The 24,374-nt window shown below is 38.0% G+C and overlaps 1 protein-coding gene across 1 annotated transcript in view; it reads right to left on the bottom strand.

Moving 5' to 3' along the window:
* Positions 1–3,241: 3,241 nt before the first annotated feature.
* Positions 3,242–24,374, bottom strand: part of LOC121406948 (relaxin receptor 2-like) — a 34,681-nt gene continuing 13,548 nt past the window's right edge. The window contains exons 11-20 of the mRNA XM_041597823.1: positions 23,990–24,061; positions 23,326–23,397; positions 22,115–22,180; positions 20,558–20,629; positions 19,566–19,634; positions 18,690–18,758; positions 7,327–7,398; positions 6,693–6,764; positions 6,332–6,403; positions 3,242–5,829 (exon numbers count right to left, since the gene is read on the bottom strand). Of these exons, the coding sequence (XP_041453757.1) occupies positions 4,608–5,829; positions 6,332–6,403; positions 6,693–6,764; positions 7,327–7,398; positions 18,690–18,758; positions 19,566–19,634; positions 20,558–20,629; positions 22,115–22,180; positions 23,326–23,397; positions 23,990–24,061 (1,858 nt within the window). The 3' untranslated portion in view covers positions 3,242–4,607. The remainder of the gene's footprint in view (positions 5,830–6,331; positions 6,404–6,692; positions 6,765–7,326; positions 7,399–18,689; positions 18,759–19,565; positions 19,635–20,557; positions 20,630–22,114; positions 22,181–23,325; positions 23,398–23,989; positions 24,062–24,374) is intronic.

Here is a 24,374-nt window from a genome sequence, read left to right as displayed (position 1 = left end):
CCATTATACTCTTTATGCAAATTCTTCTGTTCTCTCCTGATTTTTCTGCTTTCAAATATATCTATTTTGTTAAACAAAAAAAGTAATTTATATTTGACATTTAAAAAGGCATTTGTATGAATACAAAAAGTCGTTTATTATGTCTCTTAAACTATCAATAAAGACTCTTGTATTTTACTCACCAGATATCAACGAGCTAACAACTGATGAGTTTGCAGCTTTCTGTCCAAAAATGATAAATGCAGTTATCACGACGATTATTCTAAATGATAACATCGCCATATTTCAAAATGTTTTGATCATTGTACAGCCCTTAACCAAACGCACAGCCTGAAACGTATAAGATCGCAACAAACGTATCAATGGTAACATATCTCTGGTACCCTGGCATCTGACTTGTATGTACCTTCACCCTGTTAAACCTCGATAGAATGGTATCCCATGGTCATGATGGTATCGGTTCATTTCATCATGCTACCCCATCTGCCTGTAGAATAACGCCTTTATTTATCGTGTTTTTAGCTTTTCCTACATCTAAAATGGTATCCGATGCCACCATCCGCATGGCGTGTAATAAACATTTCACGTCACCTCGTTCTTATTATAAAAATCGTGTTTCAGATACAATATCACGATATATTTGTATTCATACGTTTAACCTAGATTAAACATCCTGACAATTTTGCTACTGGGGTTAGATTTCCCTAACAGACTTCCCTCATAAATTTTGAAATATTGTTCTTTTTTAGGTAACAGTATCCCTATGTTTGATAGTTATTTCAAAGTTTCAGTGCGAGAAAATTAAAAAAAAATGTAACCTAAATTGTATTGATTACTAAGACAAATTTTGTAAGCGAAAAGGATGTGTAAATTTGGTGCAAAGAAAAAAAAATAAAGAGTGAGAGAGAGCACAAGAAATACACAGAGTGCGAAAGGGGGACAGATAGATAGAAAGGAAGAGAGAGAGGGAGGGAAAGAGAGAGTGAGGGTATCAAGGACACGTATACCGCCGTCGAAGGACGAGATCTTGAAGGTGGAAATTTTAATGTAAAGTAAATAATTCCGAAATCTGCTATCAGGTCTATATTTTCATATTCTGTCACGTACACACGTATTTCAGTGAGCTGACGAAATTCAAAGAGGAATTCTATAAGTACAGCAAACAATGCTGAAAGCTGTTATCTTGTCTACATAGTCATACTCCACTTTGTACACACCCTTATAGCTGACGAAAGAAACTCAAGGAGGAAATCTATAAGTAAAGAAAATATAGGACTGGACGCTGGACGTTTTCCACATTTCCTTATTCTATATCTTTACATATCGAATTAGGTACTAAAGTATGTCCATCAAATACTGTTATAAACCGGGGGTGAGTAATAGGATACGGTATAGGATACTGTTTAACTTCCTAGTCAGCAAAGGGGAATAAAACAGCAAAGTCCACACTAATGACAGTTTGATTTGGGGTAAAAAGAGGGAAAACGGACAACTCATAAGGAAAGCTTATTGATATGACGCAAATAGAAAAAATGACACAAAAATCTGTTAAAAGAAGCATTTGATAAAAGTAATATAAAAAGCTTGGATTTTTCTCAGGTTACGAATACAAGCATATAAAGCAATTTAGACCGATAATTTTGAAAGCTCATATTGATTAACCAATGACTTAAAAAAAATATTTACCTTTTATTTGGCGCGGAGTTTAATTCAACAATTCACATTGTGAAAAATACAGAAGGGACCACAATATAATGTATTGTAGTCCCTCCTGTATTTTTCAAAATGTGAATTGTTATTGTTATTATATTTGGATATGAGGGGCAATGAATATATTCAAGTGTATTTATATATAGTGAGAAGCAGGACTCAGTGAATAAAATCAGAAAATTTGCAACCCCCCTTAATCTTTAGTTCTTTCGCTTTCTGGATTTTTTTTCTTTCTTTTGTAATTGTGTGTATGGTTTTTAATGTGAATAAATGAAATGAAAATATTCACATATTGTCGACCATGTGAACACACTTTGAACAGTCACACTGTCGGATTGTGCACAGTGTGAAAATATCTTACACTGTCGAGCATTTTAGAAGATTGAATAATATTTTAACTCAGTCCACTTTGTGAACACATTTTGTGGTGCTGCGTTCATTACATCAGGGACGGATGTGTGTTGTGCAGAATTTCCAGTCCACCATCTTTGAAACACATCCATAGCATTTACGAGTATAATCAGGTCCATAATATTCCAACGTAAAACGATCAGGTAAATATACAAAGAGTAGAGCAGGAAGTGTAAACCGACCATTTACCAATGTAAGGGGCTGTTTTCAGCCCAGGAATGGGTAAGTCACAGTTGGTGGCAGGTCACCAGGGGTAACCGAAAATAGCCGATGAGGTGAGCATTTTGTTGTTTAGTGTAAAAACGCGCTGAAAGTTGTATATGCTAAATGACCACGTTTATAAGGGGCCCCCGATGAATCTATGATCACCGAGCGATGTCCGGCAGATGTCAGTCACATTGGCCATACATCGATCATACACACTGTATAAAATATTGGGTAGAATTTTAACCAGCAGGAGGGGTAATTATGTGTCTAATTTGGGGCAGTATTTTACCCAACGCGGGAAACACATTGTCCAGTAAGGTAAAAAAACATATATGCAAAAATTACTTTAGAATGGGCAAAATTTACATTACACTGGAGAAATAAAAATGCCCAAAAGAAATGCCAAATGTTGGTTGGACACAAAATTGTCCTAATGGGGCATTTTTACTCAATTTTTTTTTAAAAGTGTATCGATGCGTACTGATCGGATATCAGTCGGTTAGTGACTGATGTTCGGACAGACATCAGGCAACAATCGGCCGATGTCTGTCCGATATCTGCTCTCAAGGACCTGACCTCCGATGTTAGGGACATCGGTCGACCGCGGCCGATTCACGACCGAACAACTGACGATACTTGAACGATTTGTCAAAGATGGGCCGGCGATTAGAGAAATAAGTGGAGTACTCGGAAGATGTTATAGCTCCCAGTTACCTTTGTTTCCCGAGAGCACCGGGCATCGTACGAACGCCCCGGATGTCCTGCCAGCCAAAATGACCCTAAAACACATCGCAAGTACACCGTAAACTTAATCGGACTGAAATGTCTTAACGATCACACAGGGTATGAGAGACAGACAATAAAGACAAAAATGAAACGCACATGATTTTTTTATTGTCAGATTTAATCACAGCGATTAGCCTTTATTCCAGTTTTCACGAATACCGTCTGAAAGTAGACAAAATGTAACATGATTTCACCCTATGTTGTCTAATTAAAGAGAAGGACATACACAAGACATATACTTATTCCGTTGAAATAGAAAGATTATCCTTACAATTTCTTCGCGTTTCACTTACTCTCTTTATTTATCAAACTTCTGGAAACTTCAGTCTTCTTCATCTATGTTTCGTATAATGAGAATATTTCATACTTCAAACTCCAGTGTATAAAGTTGGCCAACTTTTCATCAGTCAAAATAATGTTCAATATCAGGGTGATATTACACAAACAGTTGTGTTGGTCTTTAGTAATTAGCATCATGATTAATTTGATTATTATCATCATGATATCTTTATTGTTAACACAAGTTGTACTAAAAATATTATTCAATTATTATCATTATTACTAACATTTTATTACTATCATTGTCATTATTTATAAATAGTAATAAAATCATCATTATTATCGTTTTTCATCACAATCATCAAATGTGGTTCGATTGTTGTCCTTAAATGTTTTGCATCACTGCACAATAAGTATTCCAAAGTCCCCATCCCCTCACCAAGAAAAGGCATATAAGATTAATGAATTCATACATGAAAATATGGTTCAAATATCAATACTGAAATAAGCAGGATAAGCAATCGGAAATTCCAGTTAAATGATGAATGCTAATTATACAAGCATATATTTACTACTTATTCACACCTATGAACAAACAGCTTTTGCTTCAGAGCGTCGCTACGTCTAATAAAAAACCAAAACGCCGTTTCATTTTCGGCTGACTGATATCAACGAAATTGACACTTTGGCTATGTCATCGCCAAAATAAATTAGGTTGTGTCTTTAAATTTTATATATTCTAAATACTAACATTAACAAACAAACCTAACGCAACTTGTCCTTTGACTCAAATTTTATTCAGGATTTTTCATACGGATATATTGCTCAAAGTCAGCTAATCAAAGAAACGTGGTTGTCTTATTCCTAACGTATTAAACACACTTTATAAATATTTTCAAATGCATAGTTTCAATCTAGAGAAATTTATTAGACGCATCAGGTAAGCATTGGTATCCATCATTATAAGTGGAAGAAGGGTCCTATGCCTTTATGTAGGAATTTGGCATATTAGAACTGAGATTTTCATGAATTTTGACCTTTGCCTATCTTGCGGTCAATACTTCTCTCACTTTATTCCGAACCATGTATTGTGGAACTATTTCTTCCATAATTATGAAATACTAAATGTGAAATGATGTTTAGAATGGTTTTAACGATCTAGACCCTCTCTTGTTACTGGTGACATAATTATTTCCCCCAATAGGGACTTAGGCCTACATTACACTTCCCGCTACTGTCGTAATATTCTTGCTGTCGTTCATGTAATGCCCATCATTACTGAGCTGTGTCAGGGAAGTATTGCTAACAGTGGCGCCTGTGCGTTTTGTAGCGACAAGCCCTTCAGAATTTGACTTTGACTGCATGTTTTTCTTTGGCTTATTCTTACCATCCATGTAGTTAGCAAACGTGTATAATATGGGATTAATGGAGGAGTTTATTGGGATAATGAATATTACACACCATGCATACAGGGATGTTGGTAGTACAACCAGACCGGATTGTGTGAGGATACCCATGATAATAACCGGCATCCAACAGGCGAAATCGGTTCCTACAATCAGCGCCATTTTTCGTGCTACTTTGATTTCTCGGTTGCGGATTGTAGCATTACCGACACTCTGGGTTGATTTTCTCACTTCCATAAACATTATGACATAGCACATCAGAATAATAAAAAATATAATCAAGTTGACACCTATGAATGTTATTATGGAGTAGATCCAGGATGGACGAGATGTACTGTCGGTTACTATGTATTCGGCTGAAAATCGATTTTCGTGATTTTGTATGCTGGTTTCAATATGGAGTGATCCCGTCTGCTCTGATTCAGCATGTAGCGGTAACCCGATACAAACATCGGATAGTCCGTAAAATCCGGGGAGATCGGCCGGTACCACGAGTGGGATTAAGCTCAGGACGCCTACCAGGAACCATAATATTGCTATCATTGCAGCTGCGGTTTTCAAAGTAAGTCTGTATTTGCTGAATGGAAATTTAATGCATATAAGTCTATCACACGTCATTAGAGCCAATGTAAAAACAGAACATTCACTCGATAGAAAAGCCAGGAAGTTGGATAATTTACACAGAAAGGACTCACGCCAAATGGGAGCGCTTAAATAGTACATCTTACCGAAATAGAAATCAACGGAGGTGATTATGATCATGTAGATACCCATTATGCAATCAGCAAAGGCTAGATTCATGATCAAGAGAGTTTGAACACTTAATTTTGTTTCTTGACGGAATCGAATTATTAAGACAACAACGTTGCCGACAAGAGAACAGAGTCCTATGGTCCAACCAGCGATTCGCAAAATGACGCTTGGAAAGAGTCTACCGCAGGTTTCCAGAGGACTTGTGGGGGTAGTCCTTGCGCAAGTTACGTTTTCCTTTTGATCAAGAAGACAACATAGCCTGTTGTCAGAGGTGGACCTGAAAACAGATTACAAAAGTATGACTGAATAGAACGAAACGAATTGCAATTCTTTAAATGATGATGATAATGAATGTTATATCCATTTCTCAACTTCTTATGATTCAGGCACCACTTGCCCCTTTCCTTGACTGATAATTCAATATTTCAATGTAATATCATAAACCCGGGGGATTCAAATCAGTTTAGCATTATTCCTGATGATACTTGATCATACTCTAATGACTATTTAATATTAACCTAAGAACGCAATTTATACAAATGAAAAAAATATATGGGCTCATTTTCTTGATCTTCTATCAGTTCTGCCTCTATGTTGGCATATTGATTGGTTGAGACATGGTCCGAACCAAGATTTCAGAATATTAAAGAAGGGTATAATTAAAAAAGGCAAATAATACTAGTATACACTCCAAGATCAGTCCTCTTTTCTTTCCACAAAATCATTTTTATGTCTAAGGACACAAAAGACACCACTAAATAATTATCCAATCTACTTACAAGACTTTCAATGAAGAGAGACCAGTAAGTGTGTTCTCGTGTATGGATTGCAGATTAACGTTCACGAGTAACCTGTGAAATAAACAACATATTTTATCAATTAAAATGTAACTATAAAACGTTTATTTGCGAAGACACAACAGTATCATATCCAAACACATTTGCTAAATGGGTCGTGGAATGTTCCTTCACTCTTTGGAATGCGTCTTAAATATTTTTCAAGTATATTTCATTGTATAACTCCCCATACTGGAGTATTACATTAAGTTATGCATTAAATTGCCACGTAGAATTGCTGATAAATTGAATGTAGATCAAAAATAAAACAAACTATCGAGTACCGACCGAGTGTTTTACTTACGTGTATTGCAAATTAATTGCATAATCAAATGCCATAGATTCGATGACTGCGATCGGGTTATTGCTAAAATCACTGAAGATGAGAAAAACAAACGGATTTACAGGTTATACAGAGTCGTACGTATAAAACCAGCTCCAATATTAGGAGATATATCATGCCATGAATACTTTCTACGCTTGGTGGATTTGGAGGATATTCTGGGGATATCTGATTTTGACACATATTTTGATATTATGTGAAAGGATATTAAACTTTCACCAAGTAGAAACATGAAAAAAATGGAGGGGGGAATCATACCCAATGGTTACTTTTCAATCTATTGCTGATAACAATAATGTAACCAGCAGCATTCTTAAAACAATTAAGTTCGAGATCTTTTTGTGAAAAAACGTATCATATCATCAAATATGGGTTATGGTGTATAAACTAAGCAGTGTCTCTATGATATCATAAAATGGTATTTCGAACATACTTTATCAAATCAATCATTAATTCAATCATTGTGATTCGTAATGAAATATATATCACTATGATAATGAGTACTGTGAGACCATCTTCGCCATCATCAGTTTCACCAACAATACCTTCATATCTTAAACGCTAATGATTATCATATAGCAAGCATATAACTTACAGAATAATCAAGTTTATTTGGTATTTTAGGTCTTCCTTGCCAATGTATTTGATGTCGTTAAACGAGAGGTTCCTGGAAGGAGGTGAAACATTTATAAAACTAGTTTTATAAATGGTGGATTTGGAGGATATTCTGGGGGATATTTGATTTTGACACATATTTTGATATTATGTGAAAGGATATTAAACTTTCACAGCGTTGATAGACTATCTCAACGCTTTGGATTTTCTGGGAGTGTCCTTGACTGGTTGAAATCTTATTTGAATAGCCGCAGTCACACAGTAAGAATTGGAAATGCTGTATCAAAACAAGTAGATGATACATGTGGAGTCCCACAGGGATCGGTCATAGGCCCCCTCCTCTTTACTCTCTATATTGCACCCATACAGGACATCATCCGTGCCCATAACATGGAATCCATGTTCTACGCAGATGATACCCAAGTGTACAGCATTTTCAATCCTGACGAGAGAGACTCTGTCATTACTAGAGTCAACAACTGCCTCCGAGATATCCGAGCGTGGTCTACGATGAACAAACTGACTATGAATGATGACAAGACGGAGGTAGTACATTTCACCTCAAAGTTCCTTTCAAGGTGTTGTCCTGATGTCAGCATACACGTAGGAGGTGAAGCAATACTCAGTAGAGAAGTTGCCCGAAACCTCGGAGCCATGATTGATCAGCATTTTACCTTGAAGGCCCATGTAAATAGAATATGCAGTTCAGCTATGGCGGCCCTTCGCAAGATAGGAGGTATTCGGGACTATCTTGATCAGCATACTGCAGAAATGCTTGTTCACGCATTTGTGACTTCGAGGCTGGACTCATCCAATGCACTGCTTGGAAATTTACCTGACTTAGAGATCAAGAAGCTTCAACGGGTTCAGAATATAGCTGCAAGGATAGTCTTAAAGGCCCGCAGACATGAGCACATTACACCCCTTCTTCTCTCTCTCCATTGGCTTCCTATTCATCTACGTATCCAGTACAAAATCCTTCTAATTGTCTACAAAGCTTTGCACGGTAACTCTCCTTCCTACATCTCACACCTCATCAATTACTATGTACCTAATAGAAAGCTCCGTTCTGCCAATCTAAACCTTCTCCAAACTCCCAGAGTCAACACCCAGTACTATGGAGAACGTGCCTTTACCACCCTTGCATCACATCTATGGAACTCTCTACCACCTCAACTGCGTGAAGCCACTTCAATAGCTCATTTCAAGACAACAATCAAGACCTATCTTTTTTCAATGTTGTAGCTTAATATACATGTATTTTAATATAGTTTTATTCAATATGTTTAGTACCAAATTAATACCATGCAATGATATATGTATATTTAATGTTTATCACAATGTAGCACAATGGATTTTAAAGACGGCTTGACGATTTAAAATGATTTATTAGCGGGCTAGCAAAATACACATTTTAGTTTGTTTTGATTTTGAAAGGGGGCGTGGTTGCCCGAGAAAGGGCTCGTGACCCGACCCGTAAAGGGCGGGGCAGCGCTTTTTGGCGCCCGCGCCAAAGAATTTGGGCACAATGCCAGACATTTGCCGCGGTTGAGCTATGCGCGGATAAAAGTGCGGGGAATGCTTCATTTTCGTTTTGGCTTTCAATGAAGAGAGATGACGGTGCATGTGTAAAGCGTGCTTACAAAATTTTTTGAAAATTTTCTTTCGGCACTGGCAACTAGGCCTAGGTGGCAGATATTTCGACATTTGTCTAGCTACCTATACCGGATATCTACACAAAGGATTCATACTTTTATTGGATTATACAGACGCTGATTTCAGTTTTTTACTGTCTTCAGACTTCAGCCTCAGGAATTGTTGCCGTAGAACTAAGACTAAGTTAGCTGTGCCGATTTGTGGACCTAAAAGATTCAGTTTGCAACTTCAGGATTGAATTTTTTCTTGGCGGTTCGCTTGATTGAACTTTGGAGGTGATTGCATCCAGGATTCATTGGACTTGGGCTGAGTGACGGAGCTTCGAGTCTAACTCTAGTTTCGCGAGTTGATCATGCCAAAGGTTAAGGCCAAGAAAATAACGACCGCAGGTGCGAGGAAGGGAGATGACACACCGAAGAGGAGGCCGGGTCGGCCGAGAGGTCCACGGGCGACGTCAACCCCCGCAAGTGTGGATCTGGGGCTGGGAGGCGGCAACAACGGGCCAGGAAGGAGCGGTGAGTTGAATCCCTCTCAGTCTCAAGTTGTCGATGTTGATGAAAAAAGTGGTAGGCCTAGGTCTAAAGTTGGTGATAAAATGGCAGAGCTAGATCTAGATCTAGTGGGGCGGGAAGGCCAGGCGCCCGTGGGCAGATCTATTGCTTGGCATGAGATAGTAGCTCAGGAGTCGGATACCGGTAGCTCGGGGCAGGCTCAGCCAGCAGTTTCAGTGCCGGCGCGGTCGGCAGGGGTAGCCGAAGATCTAGGCCTAGATCTAGTGGAGGTCGGTGTTGAGAGATCTGAGCCCCAGGCGCCTAGGCTTTCTGCCGTGTTGGGGCACCGGAACCATTTATTAGCGCATGCGACCCACTAGGTGTGGAAGTGGCTATCTCACTGAAGGAAAAAATTTGGGCAAGTGAATATATAGATTTGGGAGTGCTCCTTAAGCATAATAATGCACGTGATGAGTTTGGGGCCTTGAGTGTAGGTGACACCACTTTGAGTTTGTGTCAATCGGGATCTGGTCTTGGTTTGCAACTTCAACCTCAATCAAAGGCTAAGAAAATCATGTCGGTAGAGCAGTGGACTTCGGTGTTTCTAGTATTTGCCTCAATTTACGCTGAGAAGCACATTGAAAGGAGCAGGGAGCTCATGAAATATATGGATTTGATAAGGCATGCAGCCCGTGCGTTTGCAGGTTATGGCTGGCGTGACTATGACACTCAGTTTAGGAGCAAGCAGGCGCGTTTACCCGGGCGATCCTGGGCGAGCGTCGACGCCGAGTTGTGGTTGATGCTGGTGGCCTCTAATGGTCCGCGGCAGCGCCACAATTTACCCCATGCCCCTCGCCATCAGTTCTACAGAGGGGAGTACGGCGCGAGAAAATCTTTTCCCTTCGGAGGAAAGGGACCCGGAGCCAATGGCACACCCAGCCGAGGCGTGTGCTTTGCCTTTAATAGAGGCAAGTGCATGCGAGGCAAAGCTTGCATCTATGAGCACAAGTGTTCCCGCTGCCAGGCGACAGGTCATGGGGCTAAGCAGTGTAGCCAAGGGCGGGCCGGTTCCAGTCCCGCTGGCAGTAAATAGGTCTACGGCTAGTGCGGTGTCGTCTATTGCTCCGACCCCTATTAAGTTAGCACGTTTGGTGCCCATGTTAGCTACTTATCCTAATCAGGAGCATGCTCAGTGCTTGTATAATGGTTTTAAGTTTGGTTTTTCATTACATTTTGAAGGGGACAGGGTCCCATTGGTTGTTAAAAACCTGAAATCAGCATTCGAACACATGGATACGTTGAAAAAGAAATTGAGGGATGAAATAGACTTAGGTAGGATAGTTGGGCCTTTTGTTGTTCCTCCCTTCGAGAATATGAGGTGTTCACCAGTGGGGTTGGTGCCCAAAAAGGCCCCAGGGGAGTTCCGTATGATTCAACATTTATCGGCACCCAGGGGAAATTCAGTTAATGATGGCATACCGGAGGGGCAGTGTACAGTAACATATTCGTCCTTTGATTCGGCGGTAGATATTGTGACGCAATTGGGGCGGGGTGCCCTTATGGGAAAGACTGACATTAAGTCAGCTTTCAGGCTCTTGCCTGTTCACCCAAAAGATTTTGAGTTGCTTGGGATGTATATAGATGGTCGTTACTATTTTGATCGTTGTTTGCCGATGGGCTGCGCAGTTTCTTGTTCCACTTTTGAATGTTTTAGTACTTTTTTAGAGTTTTGCGCGAGAAAAGTTGCGAAGTCGCAAAATATTGTCCATTATTTGGATGATTTCTTTTTTGCAGGCGGCCCTGCCTCGGAGGATTGCAGGCGGGCAATGCATTGTTTTGAAGCAATTTGCGAACGATTTGGGGTGCCCATAGCGCGAGAAAAAACGGAAGGCCCGACCACACAGTTGTCATATCTTGGGCTGGTAATAGATAGCGTTTCTCAGCAGGTTCGGGTACCGGAGGACAAAATTGAGAAATTAGTAGGGAAATTAAATTGGGCGGTACAGAAACAAAAAATTTCCCTAAGAGACATTCAGTCGATTGTAGGTAGTCTAAACTTTGTATGTAAGGCAATTGCTCCAGGGCGAGCATTCATGAGACGGCTCATTGACTTAACTAAGAGCGTTAAGCGTCCTTTTCACATGGTTAGGTTGACGAGAGGGGCTAAGGCTGACTTGCGGGTTTGGTTGGAGTTCTTGGCACATTTTAATGGTCAAGTTTTCTTCCGGGCTCCAGGCTGGTTTGGAAGCGAGGAAATTCAGTTTTTCACTGATGCGGCGGCTGGCATTGGTTTTGGAATTTTCTTTGGAGGCAGGTGGGCTCAATCCAGGTGGCCTGCTGATTTCCAGGCCGGTAGGAGGTCTATAGCTTTTTTAGAGCTATTCCCTATTTGGGTAGGCTTGGAGATTTGGGGCATGGAGCTAAAGGACAAGAATATATTGTTTAATTGTGATAATCAGGCCGTGGTGGCAGTACTTAACAAGCAGTCGGCGCTATGCCCTGATATTATGGTTTTGGTGAGGAAGGTGGTGATTATATGTTTAAGCAATAATATAGTGTTGAGGGCTAGGCATGTACATGGATGTGATAATGGTATAGCTGATGCACTATCTCGATTTCAGATGCCGAGGTTCCATGCGTTAGCACCGGGGGCCGCCCGGGAGGGCGTGGAGGTTCCAGTCCGTCTTTGGAAGAGCTGGCTATCGAGAGAAGTCGACTGCTGATGGCTTCTAGGGCAGCTCGAACACACACAACTTACTCTATTGCCTTGGGGGCATACGTGAAATTTTGTAAAGTGTACGGATACGACCCCCAGCTACCCCCTAATGTAGAATGGGTGGCGCAGTTCATTTCTTATTTATCCTTTATGGGATATGCAGGGTCTACTATTCAAACATACATATCTGGGTTGGCATTTTATATGAGTTCATCTGGGCTAAAGGATGTGACCAAGAGTTTTGTGATTACAAGGTTAATTGAAGGGTGTAGGCGAAGTACTTTGAGAAGAGATGCTAGGCATCCAATCACATTGTCTGTGTTAAATAGAATGCTCGCCTACTTGAGGCATGTTTGTGGTAGTCATTACGATGTTTTGATGTACTCTGCTGCTTTTTCAGTGGCATTTTATGGTTTGTTGAGAGTTAGTGAGTTGACAGTAGAGTCCAGGCATAGATGTGAGTCTATTCTGCAGCACACAGATGTTAGGGTCACTGGCGATGCACCGCATCGCAGGGTGGAATTATTCCTAAGGAAGTCAAAGACTGACCAGCGGGGAAATGGGTGCACCATTTCGATACCAGAGTTGGGGACAGTTAGCTGCCCTGTGATGGCGGTTATTCGTTATTTAGAAATCCGCCCAAAGAATGGTGGAGCCTTCTTTTGTTCATATGGTGCTCTCCCGCTAACTAGGCGTGAATTTGGAAACATGATAAAACGATGTTTGACATACGGGGATATGCCGGCGGCAATGTTTTCATCGCATTCCTTTCGTATTGGGGCGGCTACGACCGCTGCCATGGCCGGTTGCTCGGATGAGGAAATCCAACGCATGGGGCGTTGGGTTTCGAGTGCACATCGGAGATATATAAGACTCGACATGGTTAAGTAAAAAAATAAAAAAAAAAAAAAAAAAAAAAAGAACGAAAATATATATGAAATGATGATTTTAGGTTATTTGACATTTTGACCAAAATCAGGTGTAAGTTATCTTCCAATAATGTCACAACGCGTTTACTTTACACGAGGACATGTGCTTTAATCAAAGCCGTGGCCGATGGGTTGTTGGATATTTGGGTGTATAATTCTCAATATATCTGCTTACATGGTATTGTTTTATTTTATTCAGCCCTATTCAGAAGCAGGGTGGTATGTTCAGTGCCAAGAGGCTTGTTTACAAAGGAGCCCTTGTTACAGTATACATTATACATTATACATTATGCATCATATATTATACATTATACATTATACTTTATTACATTCTTTATACAAAATGAAGAAAGAGATGGTACTATATTGATGGGAATGTGTTTATACGTTATACATTATACATTATACCTTATACATTTTACATTATACATTATACCTTATACATTTTACATTATACATTATACATTATTATAAATTGATTGGAATGTGCTCAGACATTATACATTATACATTATTATATATTGGTTGGAATGTGTTTATACAATATACATTATTACATTATACAAAAGGAAGAAAGGGATAGTACTATATTGATTGGAAGGTGTTTGGAACATCAGATTGATCATAACGACCCCCCCCCCCCCCTGTACATGTTGATATCAATATACATGTATCATCAAAATAACTCTGGGCTTAATATTGAATGAGTAAGTGCGGGTTTAATGATATCACACAATTACGAGCATTCTGCTTTTTAGAGAGAATGTTACAACGGTATAATGACGTGTTTAATATCAATGCTTTCAGGATTAAGGGGAGGGGTCAAAAATGTGATTACATACATTGTATCTTGGAGGGGAAAACCCCGTGATGAAGGGGTGGTGAAGGGTAGCAGACCTTTCAGGGGGAAATTTTCATACTTCAAAATTCTGCCCAGCCCTCTTTTCTTGTTTTCTATTACAGGACCTGTGGTGTGGATCATAGGGGACTCGATAGTGTTTTGGGCACATCGCAGGGCGAAGAACACCGGCGAGGCTGACCTTGGACTTGGAACGTCGGTCCGCTGGTTGGGGAAAAGGGGGCTACGAATCGAAGGGGTAAGCGATTGGTTAGATAAGATGGGTCGGAGTGAACCAAAGCCTTCAGTAGTAGTATTGCATGTAGGAACGAATGACATTGAGGCACTGTCCAAGAAGAAGCTGGCTAGTTTGACGTATAGACTTTTTGACGCCAATAAGGACAAATTTCAAATAGTGTGGTCGGACATTTTGGAGAGGGTTTGGTACCCCGCTGGCTGTACAGGAGATCAAGGTAAATTGGACTTAAAGAGAAGGGCGGCCAATAGGTACGCCAAGGCTTTAGCTGCAAGATTTCATGGTAAAGCCATACCGCATCCATCAATATCCCATAATGACATTTCGCTGTACAGAACTGATGGCCTACATCTGGCCGATGAAGGGTTGGACAGATTTATCAGTGAGTTAAAAGTTGGTCTTTCATATCTTCGTTGAGTATGTATTTATACATTTTACCTTAGTCGCTCCGGCGTGACCGACTCCAGACCGTCCGATCCGATAGTATGAATAAGGGTTTTGGCTGGTCTGGAGCCGGTTTCACCAGTGTGTCTATGCTTTCATAATGTATCATTTGTTGTTATTTAGCTGCTCATGCATTTACGTTCAATGTATGCATGCATTAAATCATGTTGGGGTCAGTTATGGATAACCTAGATATACATTGTAATGGAGGAATGAGCAATGTTCCCTGGTACCCCCCCCCCCCCTGGTAAAAGCACTAAGGATGATAACGTTGGTGAATACTAGTAGAATGATCCTGTAATGGTTGCTAAGATTTATTGAATATCTTGGTAGATACGAGTAAAATTTTGACGTGTTTGTTGGCGGTCGATCATATATAAATAAATTATATATTCTCGTTTGGCGGTAATTTGGCAATTAGGCCACCTGAAACACGTATTTTCCAAGAATAATTGGGTATTTCTGGTCATGCCAGGGCAGGCATGTGGATTTTAATCAATTATGTTATGTTATTATGTAAGTTGCAGGTCCCCACTCGTTACCTAGGTGAGGGGGACCTATTTGTACATACAAATGTTTGAGAACGCTGTTAAACTGAAATAATTGTGTCATGCTTAAAGTTTAATCTTAGCTTGACCTGATCTTAAAGGCGGGCAGGCTGGTCTATAGTCATGGGCATTCATATATCTCTATATGCTATATTTATGTCATCTGTAATCCACCGATAGCTCATAATTAATAGCTGTGCTGGGATTCCGGTCCGGCTAGCAGGGAACCAGTGGGAAAACAGCCATGAATTTTAAACATTGAAGAACTTACGAGGGGGGCCTTCTAGCCGGGGGTTTAACCCTCTCCGAGGAGCTTATTAAACAAGGGTATCGGTTGGTTACAGACATTATCGGTATATGTATATGTGATGATATTCATACACTGTACACAAAAAGCAGAATTGGTAAAGATGCACATTCATCTCTATTTTCATTAAAGCCACGACAAATCGCAATTCACTTGTTCTTGTTGTTTTGTTAGCCGTGAATAATGGATTTTAAAGACGGCTTGACGATTTAAAATGATTTATTAGCGGGCTAGCAAAATACACATTTTAGTTTGTTTTGATTTTGAAAGGGGGCGTGGTTGCCCGAGAAAGGGCTCGTGACCCGACCCGTAAAGGGCGGGGCAGCGCTTTTTGGCGCCCGCGCCAAAGAATTTGGGCACAATGCCAGACATTTGCCGCGGTTGAGCTATGCGCGGATAAAAGTGCGGGGAATGCTTCATTTTCGTTTTGGCTTTCAATGAAGAGAGATGACGGTGCATGTGTAAAGCGTGCTTACAAAATTCCCACCTCCTCCCCATTACCATCCTCTAGTTATAATTAAGGGGGATGTTGACATATATATCGTGGGGGGATTCTTGCATATTATGGATATTGGTTGTGTATTTATTGTACTTGTGCATTCTTAATGTTATTTTGTTTATTTAGTTTTTGTTTGCAAGGAAGAAGTCAATTCGAAATTACTATGAAGCAGGTTATGCCTCAAACGTTCATGTGAGTTGTCATAAAAATCCAAGTTATGGATGGTTATAGAAAAAATCTGGGGATTGAAATTATAATTTTCTCAGGTCATTTGAGAAGAAATGTTTATGAATTCATAATTTCTATGTATGTTTTATTTTCCTCTACCATGAGCATTATATATGAAGAAATGTTTGATAAGATTGCATAGGCTTCATTTCAGATAAAGTTATTTCTCGGGTCTGCATCGGACTCCTTAGGAATTAGACGGAAGTATTGTCCCAATTTTTAGTCTTCTTCATGTTCAGCCGCATGTTCAGGTCTTTAGGCGTAGTATGTTGGTATACTTATGTGAATTTGTATGGTAATTTTGTCATGGTGTATTTATTATTAATACTGCCCACCTTTGGTATAGGAAGCAGCTCACGCATCAGTCAGATTTGAGTTATGGTTTTTAAATATCTGTTGTGTGCTGCCCGTTCAGGCAGAAATTGTGAAGAAATGATCGTTTTGGGGAAAGATATTGAAGAAAATATTATTTAGTTTAATTGCATTGATGTATATGTTAATGACGAACACACATTGGTCATTTACAACGAGTGATACTTTCGTACCTTGCTTCCCTTTGCCAGAGTATGGCCATATTAGTGAATTTCGTTTGGTGAAACAAATTTCTTTCTGAATTCAATTTCCTTTATTAAAGTTCCTTTAAGGGGCTCAATATTTTCAGTGGGATGAAAATTGGATACCTATAGTTGGCTTGAATACCAGCAGTAGTTGATCTTGGCAAAGTGTGTTTAGGGGGGGGGGGGGGGTACAAGTACTTTTGCATTTATATTTTCCAGGGAAGTTGTATTTGTTGAATCTATATGATACTCTATAATGAATGGGGTATGAAGTAGTTGGAGGGTGATGGTATACTTTTCATGGTTAATTTCAGAATCTAGGCAGAGCCTAGGCTGATAGAAGAGCGTAACACGAATCCAAATTCGAGGGTGTTTGACCTGGTCGCACACCAATCCTAACAACGATCGTCGTGCATAAGTGGGCCGTAAGGGAATTTTATCCTCCTGTCCTATTTTGGCCAGTGGGCAGGCGGGTTTTCGCCCTTACTCGTTTTTGGGAGGAGTGTTGACGCCTTGTGTGTTGTTGAAAAACAAGCAGTTGAAGTTCTGGGGGCATGATTTCAGTAAGAGGCGCATTATTAAAGTACCTCCTTTTTTCCTTTCCATGCCAGGGCAGGCATGTGGATTTTAATCAATTATGTTATGTTATTATGTAAGTTGCAGGTCCCCACTCGTTACCTAGGTGAGGGGGACCTATTTGTACATACAAATGTTTGAGAACGCTGTTAAACTGAAATAATTGTGTCATGCTTAAAGTTTAATCTTAGCTTGACCTGATCTTAAAGGCGGGCAGGCTGGTCTATAGTCATGGGCATTCATATATCTCTATATGCTATATTTATGTCATCTGTAATCCACCGATAGCTCATAATTAATAGCTGTGCTGGGATTCCGGTCCGGCTAGCAGGGAACCAGTGGGAAAACAGCCATGAATTTTAAACATTGAAGAACTTACGAGGGGGGCCTTCTAGCCGGGGGTTTAACCCCTCTCCGAGGAGCTTATTAAACAAGGGTATCGGTTGGTTACAGACATTATCGGTATATGTATATGTGATGATATTCATACACTGTACACAAAAAGCAGAATTGGTAAAGATGCACATTCATCTCTATTTTCATTAAAGCCACGACAAATCGCAATTCACTTGTTCTTGTTGTTTTGTTAGCCGTGAATAATACTTAGTTTAATGTAGAATAGTATTTTATTTTTCATTGAAAACCATATTAATAATTTGATTTCGTTTGTAATGGATAATTCTTTTGTTAAGCGCATAGAGATTACAAATATTATGCGCTATATAAGTACAATATTATTATTATTATTATTATTATTATTTGAAAAAATACTCTAACGCTTTTGAAGAAAACACTGAGAGTGGACTCAGTGGGGGCCATTCTCAATGTGTGCAGAATCGCATGTATATAGACTTCCCCCATTTTAAAAAAGGAATATTATAGAAACACGAGATAGGAAATCTTTAACTATTGATGTGGTCTTCGAAACTTTTCACTGATATATGTGTCGTTACGAAACCTACGGATATATTTTTTACAGGTCAAAACGGTCATAATAATTTGGCGTCATTTTTTACTTTGTTGTTTTTAAGCGAACAATGCCGATGTTTCATGTTCAACTACTGACTTTCTTGCCAACATCAATTGTATTTATGTATTGATTTTTTTCTTTATTACCTCTCACCTTTATAATAAATCCTAACTTTTTTCTAAACATTTCATTGCAGACAAACAGACGTAAAAACACGTAGATACACATTTAAATGCAGTTTTGCAAAGTAAACAATTTAGATAAAATGATAATACAACTGGCTTGCTGTCAATATTTCAAGATAACCGTAAGATATTCGTTGTCTTACAGTAATTGGAGTTCAGGCAATCCATTGAGCATTCCTCTGATTGTAATAAGTCGGTTGTGTTGCAATTTTCTGCGTGTTAATTAAAAATGATATTGATATGTTTGTGTCATCTCATCGGGTTATCGCGTCGGGTCGGTCGTCAATCGCGGAACCCGACGATTATAGCAAAATTCTCGAATGGTCGGATGAACTGGGCCCGACGTTTCGGAAATTTATGGGCCCTTTTCTTGATTTCTTTTTCATGAGTGCGTGCCTAGTTACAAGAATGCATAGAGCATTTCCATTTATGAAATAGCACTTTTGACGCCGTGCCCGGGAATCGAACCGCGGACTTAAAAATGTCTAGTCAGGCGCCTTAGACCACTCGGCCACGGCACGGAACGGCAATTTGTGGGTACAAGCGTCCTTACGCGATAACCCGATGTGATGGCACAAGTGCAGAGATAAGAGGCAGAACACAAAAAAGAGAAACTTGCCGAAAATATTGTCTTGTTCACTGAAGTGAAAAATAATTGTCGAGAAATTTCTCCAATCGAGAAAAAAGTAGCGAAATATAAATAAATAGGTGCATAATTATAGACATATGAACTGATAATCAATACACACACACATATGGAGAAAGGGGTATCGAGTTAAATAAAGTGAATTGAATGAATAAGATCCTTAGAAAAATCTTCCACATTTTGACAATCACAAGGACAGGAGTGTATCGTTTTGCAGCATCCAAAAGTGTAAAACTTTGTTGATTGTGGAAAATGCAATGTTTCCCTATATGTCAGGAATTAGAATTATATAATACTAATCTGCATTAACTCAACTTATCATTATCATAAAATACAATAGATATAAAAAAATGAATCAGTTCCAAGATCTTACAATTGCTGAATGTGAAGGCCGTCAAATGATCCATTGCCTATCTTGTGTATGCGGTTATGATCTATGTCTCTGGATTATGTAAGATAAATGATAAGATGAGTTCTTGACGTTAGTTTAAATTGTGATAGAAACTGCCTCAAAGTCTTTGCGAAGGTTGTTTATAATGCGGGTGTTTGCAGTAAATTATCGAAATAGTCAAAATGACAATAACTCATTAGACATGTTAGACAAGTTCGTATGTTACTGCCCCATTTGCTCATGTCCAAGTGACTCTAATATCCATAAATAATTTTAAACATGGTTAAATCATATATATACTTAAAACTCACTCGCAAAGTAACATACACGACTATGAGCCCCCCATTGGAAATGAAATACCTCAACCGTTATCATGGAAAGGACCAAGGTTTTCAGCTATCTGCCTTGTTTCAACTTTTCTTCCTTATTATTCGAACGTGAGGGAATTTTAAGGGTAATAATTTTGAGTGGACAATATTTATCCATATTATCCCAAAAGAAGAATAAGCAAGATTTGTTTTCATATCTGCTACTAGAGCTTAATACGACCTTTAACCATTCGAAGTAATTAAAATTACATAATTAGCTTTCATAGTTATATAGTTAAAGAACTGTTCCGTGTGGTAAAGTGCAGTATTTGTCCGAGGGCACTTTGCTTTTCCACAAGTTATATTGATCGATAGTTTAACTTTTCAATGCGGGTTATTTTAAGATGCTATATTACATTAAATTGAAGGTAAGATAAAATTATGTCAAATGTACCCATACTTTTTATTAAGGAATTCAATAAAATACACGTTTTTATGCACTAGTTTGGCATAAGTGTATTTTGTATTTTGAATATATGTTGCTTAGATCTTGTTACGAAATACCTGTTTATGACAAAAGCTTCATGTCATCATCGACATCATCATTATCAAAGGAAAATTAAAAAAAACCCTATCAACAATGAAGAAAAAATAAATGAAACTTACAGTACATTAAGCTCAGTTAATCCCTTTAAATTGCTACTATTCAGTTCGCGGAGATTATTGTTGTTGAGCCATCTGCAATTTTAAAGGAAAATCGAAGGAGCTTATAAGCCAACACTCAGTCAAAAATGTCTAGTAAATAGGGTCAGCTGGGTGAAATTGTTATTCTAGTTATATTTGACTATTTTCTAGTCGCATTTAACTAGAACAGAGTTTTTTTACGAGAATATATTTCAGAAATTTGGACTAGAAATATCAGTTGCACCCAGCTAACTAATGGTCTAGTTAATTTGACCGACTTGTTTCAAGAGTGAAGAACTAAGTTAACTAGTTATGCAAATGACAATACAATCAAATATGAAAAATCTATACCTTGCTGTGGAAAGAATAAATTCGAAGCAGGTGGTGAAAGCCATAATTATATTTTCATGTAGGCCTATCACCTATAGTCAAAATGCACAATGCATCAAAACGATACTCAAATTAGAGATGCGAATCAATAAAGCCTCGATTTATCATCTAAAGCGTCTATTTAAAACACTTAATAGAAATAAAAGCGCAACAGATTTAATAGTATAATAGTTCAAATATATTTCCTTATTATATATGCGAGTACAGAATTATATGCTTGAATAATTAATGAATATTTATCAATGTTCCAATTCTAATAATCCTCCATAGACTTTCTTATAGACTGGTAAATTTGCAGTATCATACAAAGATCTGCAACCGAATAACAAGAATATACTCTTACTCTATATTTTTTTAGTGTAATATAATTAAAAGACTGTGGGAGAAATGTGCTGAAAAATTAAACTTACCGTTTCTTAGGAGAATATCTTGGAAACAAATTCATATTGGAATAAATGGGACTAATGTAAAAACAGAACAATTATTAACCACATTATAATTTTGATAAAATTCATGATCTTCCATGGTAGGGAAAAGGGGTTACCTCCAAATGTAAAGGAAATTAGAGATAAATTAATTGAAAGTAGAAAAGAAGAGAAACGGCTTGCAACGGAAAGGGGAACCTTGGCATTTCATTTAAGAAAATGGGAGCACTTTGACGAATCAGCCTCACAGTCTTCCACCACTTAGGTTTTTTTTTTCTTTATTACCATTATTATTATTCTTTATTTGTAGTTTATGGGGGTAGGGGGGTTAAGTGTAGCTAAGGGTCTGGTTTTAAGTTGTGTGTATGTTTTTTTATTAATATAACTTCCTCATTAATCAGTTTAATTGAAGAGTATGGAGAATCTTAACTTGAGTTTTATATACAGATTATAAGTTTATTTCCGTAATTTAGATTTTTGCTGTTGTACCCGGATTCTGTTCTGTATTTATCCCTTCGTGATTATAAGTTGTTAAAGAAATGTGAGCAGATTAATTTTAAGTTTACATTTGAAATTCATATATATTCCTTTTCTCACCATGTTAAAATGTTAATGTGTAAACTTGAAACAATTAAGTTTTAATGATGTCATGTTATATATATATTTTCTTTACATGTGATATGAGGAAGAAATAAATATGATTTAAAACAAAAAAAATACTCACAATCCATATAAGCTACCGAAGTATATTTCGTTTGTTAAAGCTGTTACCTTGTTATAGTCGAGATACCTGTATAAAAGAAATGTAATCAGAGATCAGATATTGAGTAACGTTAAATGACTCTTTACATAAGGAGAATTGAATAATACTTAAGTCGTGATATGTAAAGAGTCATTGAAAGTTACTTTTATATTTACATTATAAACAAGACTTAACATGACGTCCGTGTAGCTGGTTATACTTTTATAAACCGCTGAACAAAATTCCATTGCTCAAAACCTACCAAAAGCGTAACGTTATTTTTACTGATAAGTTTCACTCGTCCTTTACAAACATCCCTGTTTAAAGCTTTGAATGAAAGCCTATTACTATGACGCACGAATATTCACTGCTCAATGATACGTGCCGTATAAACAACAGCAATATTTATTTACTTCGCTCTGGTGAACCCTAGACTCATGTTCGTGTAGTAAGTCATAAATACATTTGCTATGACATTTAATTGTGTATGAAAGTATGAGGTGGGTAATAGTGTTCCAAGCATTGATTGCAGCAACAAATGCTATCTCAGTGCACCATAATCCTGTTTACATGTAGATGTATTCTATCAAAATTATTTTAAATCTATGAAACATAATATGGATACTGAAATGATAAAGTAAAAGTTGTAATCAGCACGTATCAATAGGAATGAATTTGAACTTGGATTATCTCGTTCCTTCAGTTAGATCTTAGTAAAAAAAAAAAAAACAGTTTTAGGGTTGTTTTAGTTTACTTTGTGAAAAAGATTTATCAAGGTTTTTTTTTTAGGTAGAATTGCCTTTTAGGGCTACAAAGTTCACTTTTTTCAGTTAAAAGTATCGGGGTAATCTGAATATTTCATACTCACGTTGAATTACTTTGTCATGTTTGTCATAAGGTCATGCCTTCATAAGGCAACGACTAATGAAATAAGATTATTTAATGGCAACGCTGATCTTTGGCTGTCTGCAAATCTCTCTGAGAGCAAAGCAATATGAAAGAGGTATTAAGAAAGAATATCGGACAATCTGTAAGCAGATATATAATCCATGCAGAGTCAGAATCTATCTCTGTCGGGTCTATGCCTGTAAGGAAATCTGGAAAAGTTGATATAGAAGTCGGATGACACGATATTTTCAGGAAAATTTGGGCGAACACGTTTATTGTAATGATAAATTAGTCAGTGTACTCACAGATATCGCAGTGACGGTAAGACATGAAATGTTCCACTTTGAACACGAGTGATCAGGTTTCTTCCAATAGACCTGTAATTTGTGAATACCGTACATAGAATAGAGTATTGTCTACATATTTTAACACATCCTTTCTCTTTCTTTTTTATTTCTGTCTCGCCTCGGTCACATCCACACCTCATACACATTCTTATTGTGTGTTACATTGGAGACCCATTTATCTTTCACATCAAAGTGGTGACGTGCGTGTTGGTGCGGCGCTGCATTCGAAATTTTGAATTTGACCCACTAACCGGGCTCAAGTTCAGACATAATACAAGTAAAAAACAGGAGCGTAATCTCTCAAGTGACCACACGTGCAATTTGTGGTGTTTTTATTTTCTTTTAATTTCAATTAATTAAAAATAATTTAGATTCATACCACATGGAATAATAGAAATGAACGGTAATGAGGACTACAAGGAATAATACAAAAGGCTTTAAATACTTACAATGTTCTCAATCGAACAAGACCAGAAAAAACCGCCGAAGAAAGGGACTGGATACGATTCTCAGACAGGTCCCTGAAATTATATATATTTTAAAAAACGATATTGTTCAGGAATATGTTGTTTGTTGTCATGGAAGATGCAAAGAATTAATTTAATGGAAATACAATACTTACAAAAATCCAAGTTTCTGCAGACCATCAAATGTTCCATCTTCAATATACTCGATGACGTTTGCGCGTAGAATTCTAGTACAAAGTACAATATTGAAATACATGTACATCATTTTTTTCTCTTTAAAAAATTGAAGTATTTCTATAAGTCTACCTTTCACTTATACGATTCTTACTTCAGTCATTACCAAATTCTCTCATATCTTTACATGTACATCATAAAATAGCAAAAGTATATCAAGTGGAAATACTTGGTATACTATTCTGGAAGTCTAATGTATTCGTTGACAGTCATAGTTAAAATGTAAGTAATATACGGCAAACATACGGCGCTATCATTCTACATGTCAATCATATCATACACGGAGTTCATAGAGTATAAGGACGA

The sequence above is a fragment of the Lytechinus variegatus genome, chromosome 2, assembly GCF_018143015.1.
Source record: "Lytechinus variegatus isolate NC3 chromosome 2, Lvar_3.0, whole genome shotgun sequence".
Classification (NCBI taxonomy): domain Eukaryota; kingdom Metazoa; phylum Echinodermata; class Echinoidea; order Temnopleuroida; family Toxopneustidae; genus Lytechinus; species Lytechinus variegatus.
Note: the sequence above shows the minus strand (reverse complement) of the source record. Positions and strands in the feature narration are given on the sequence as shown.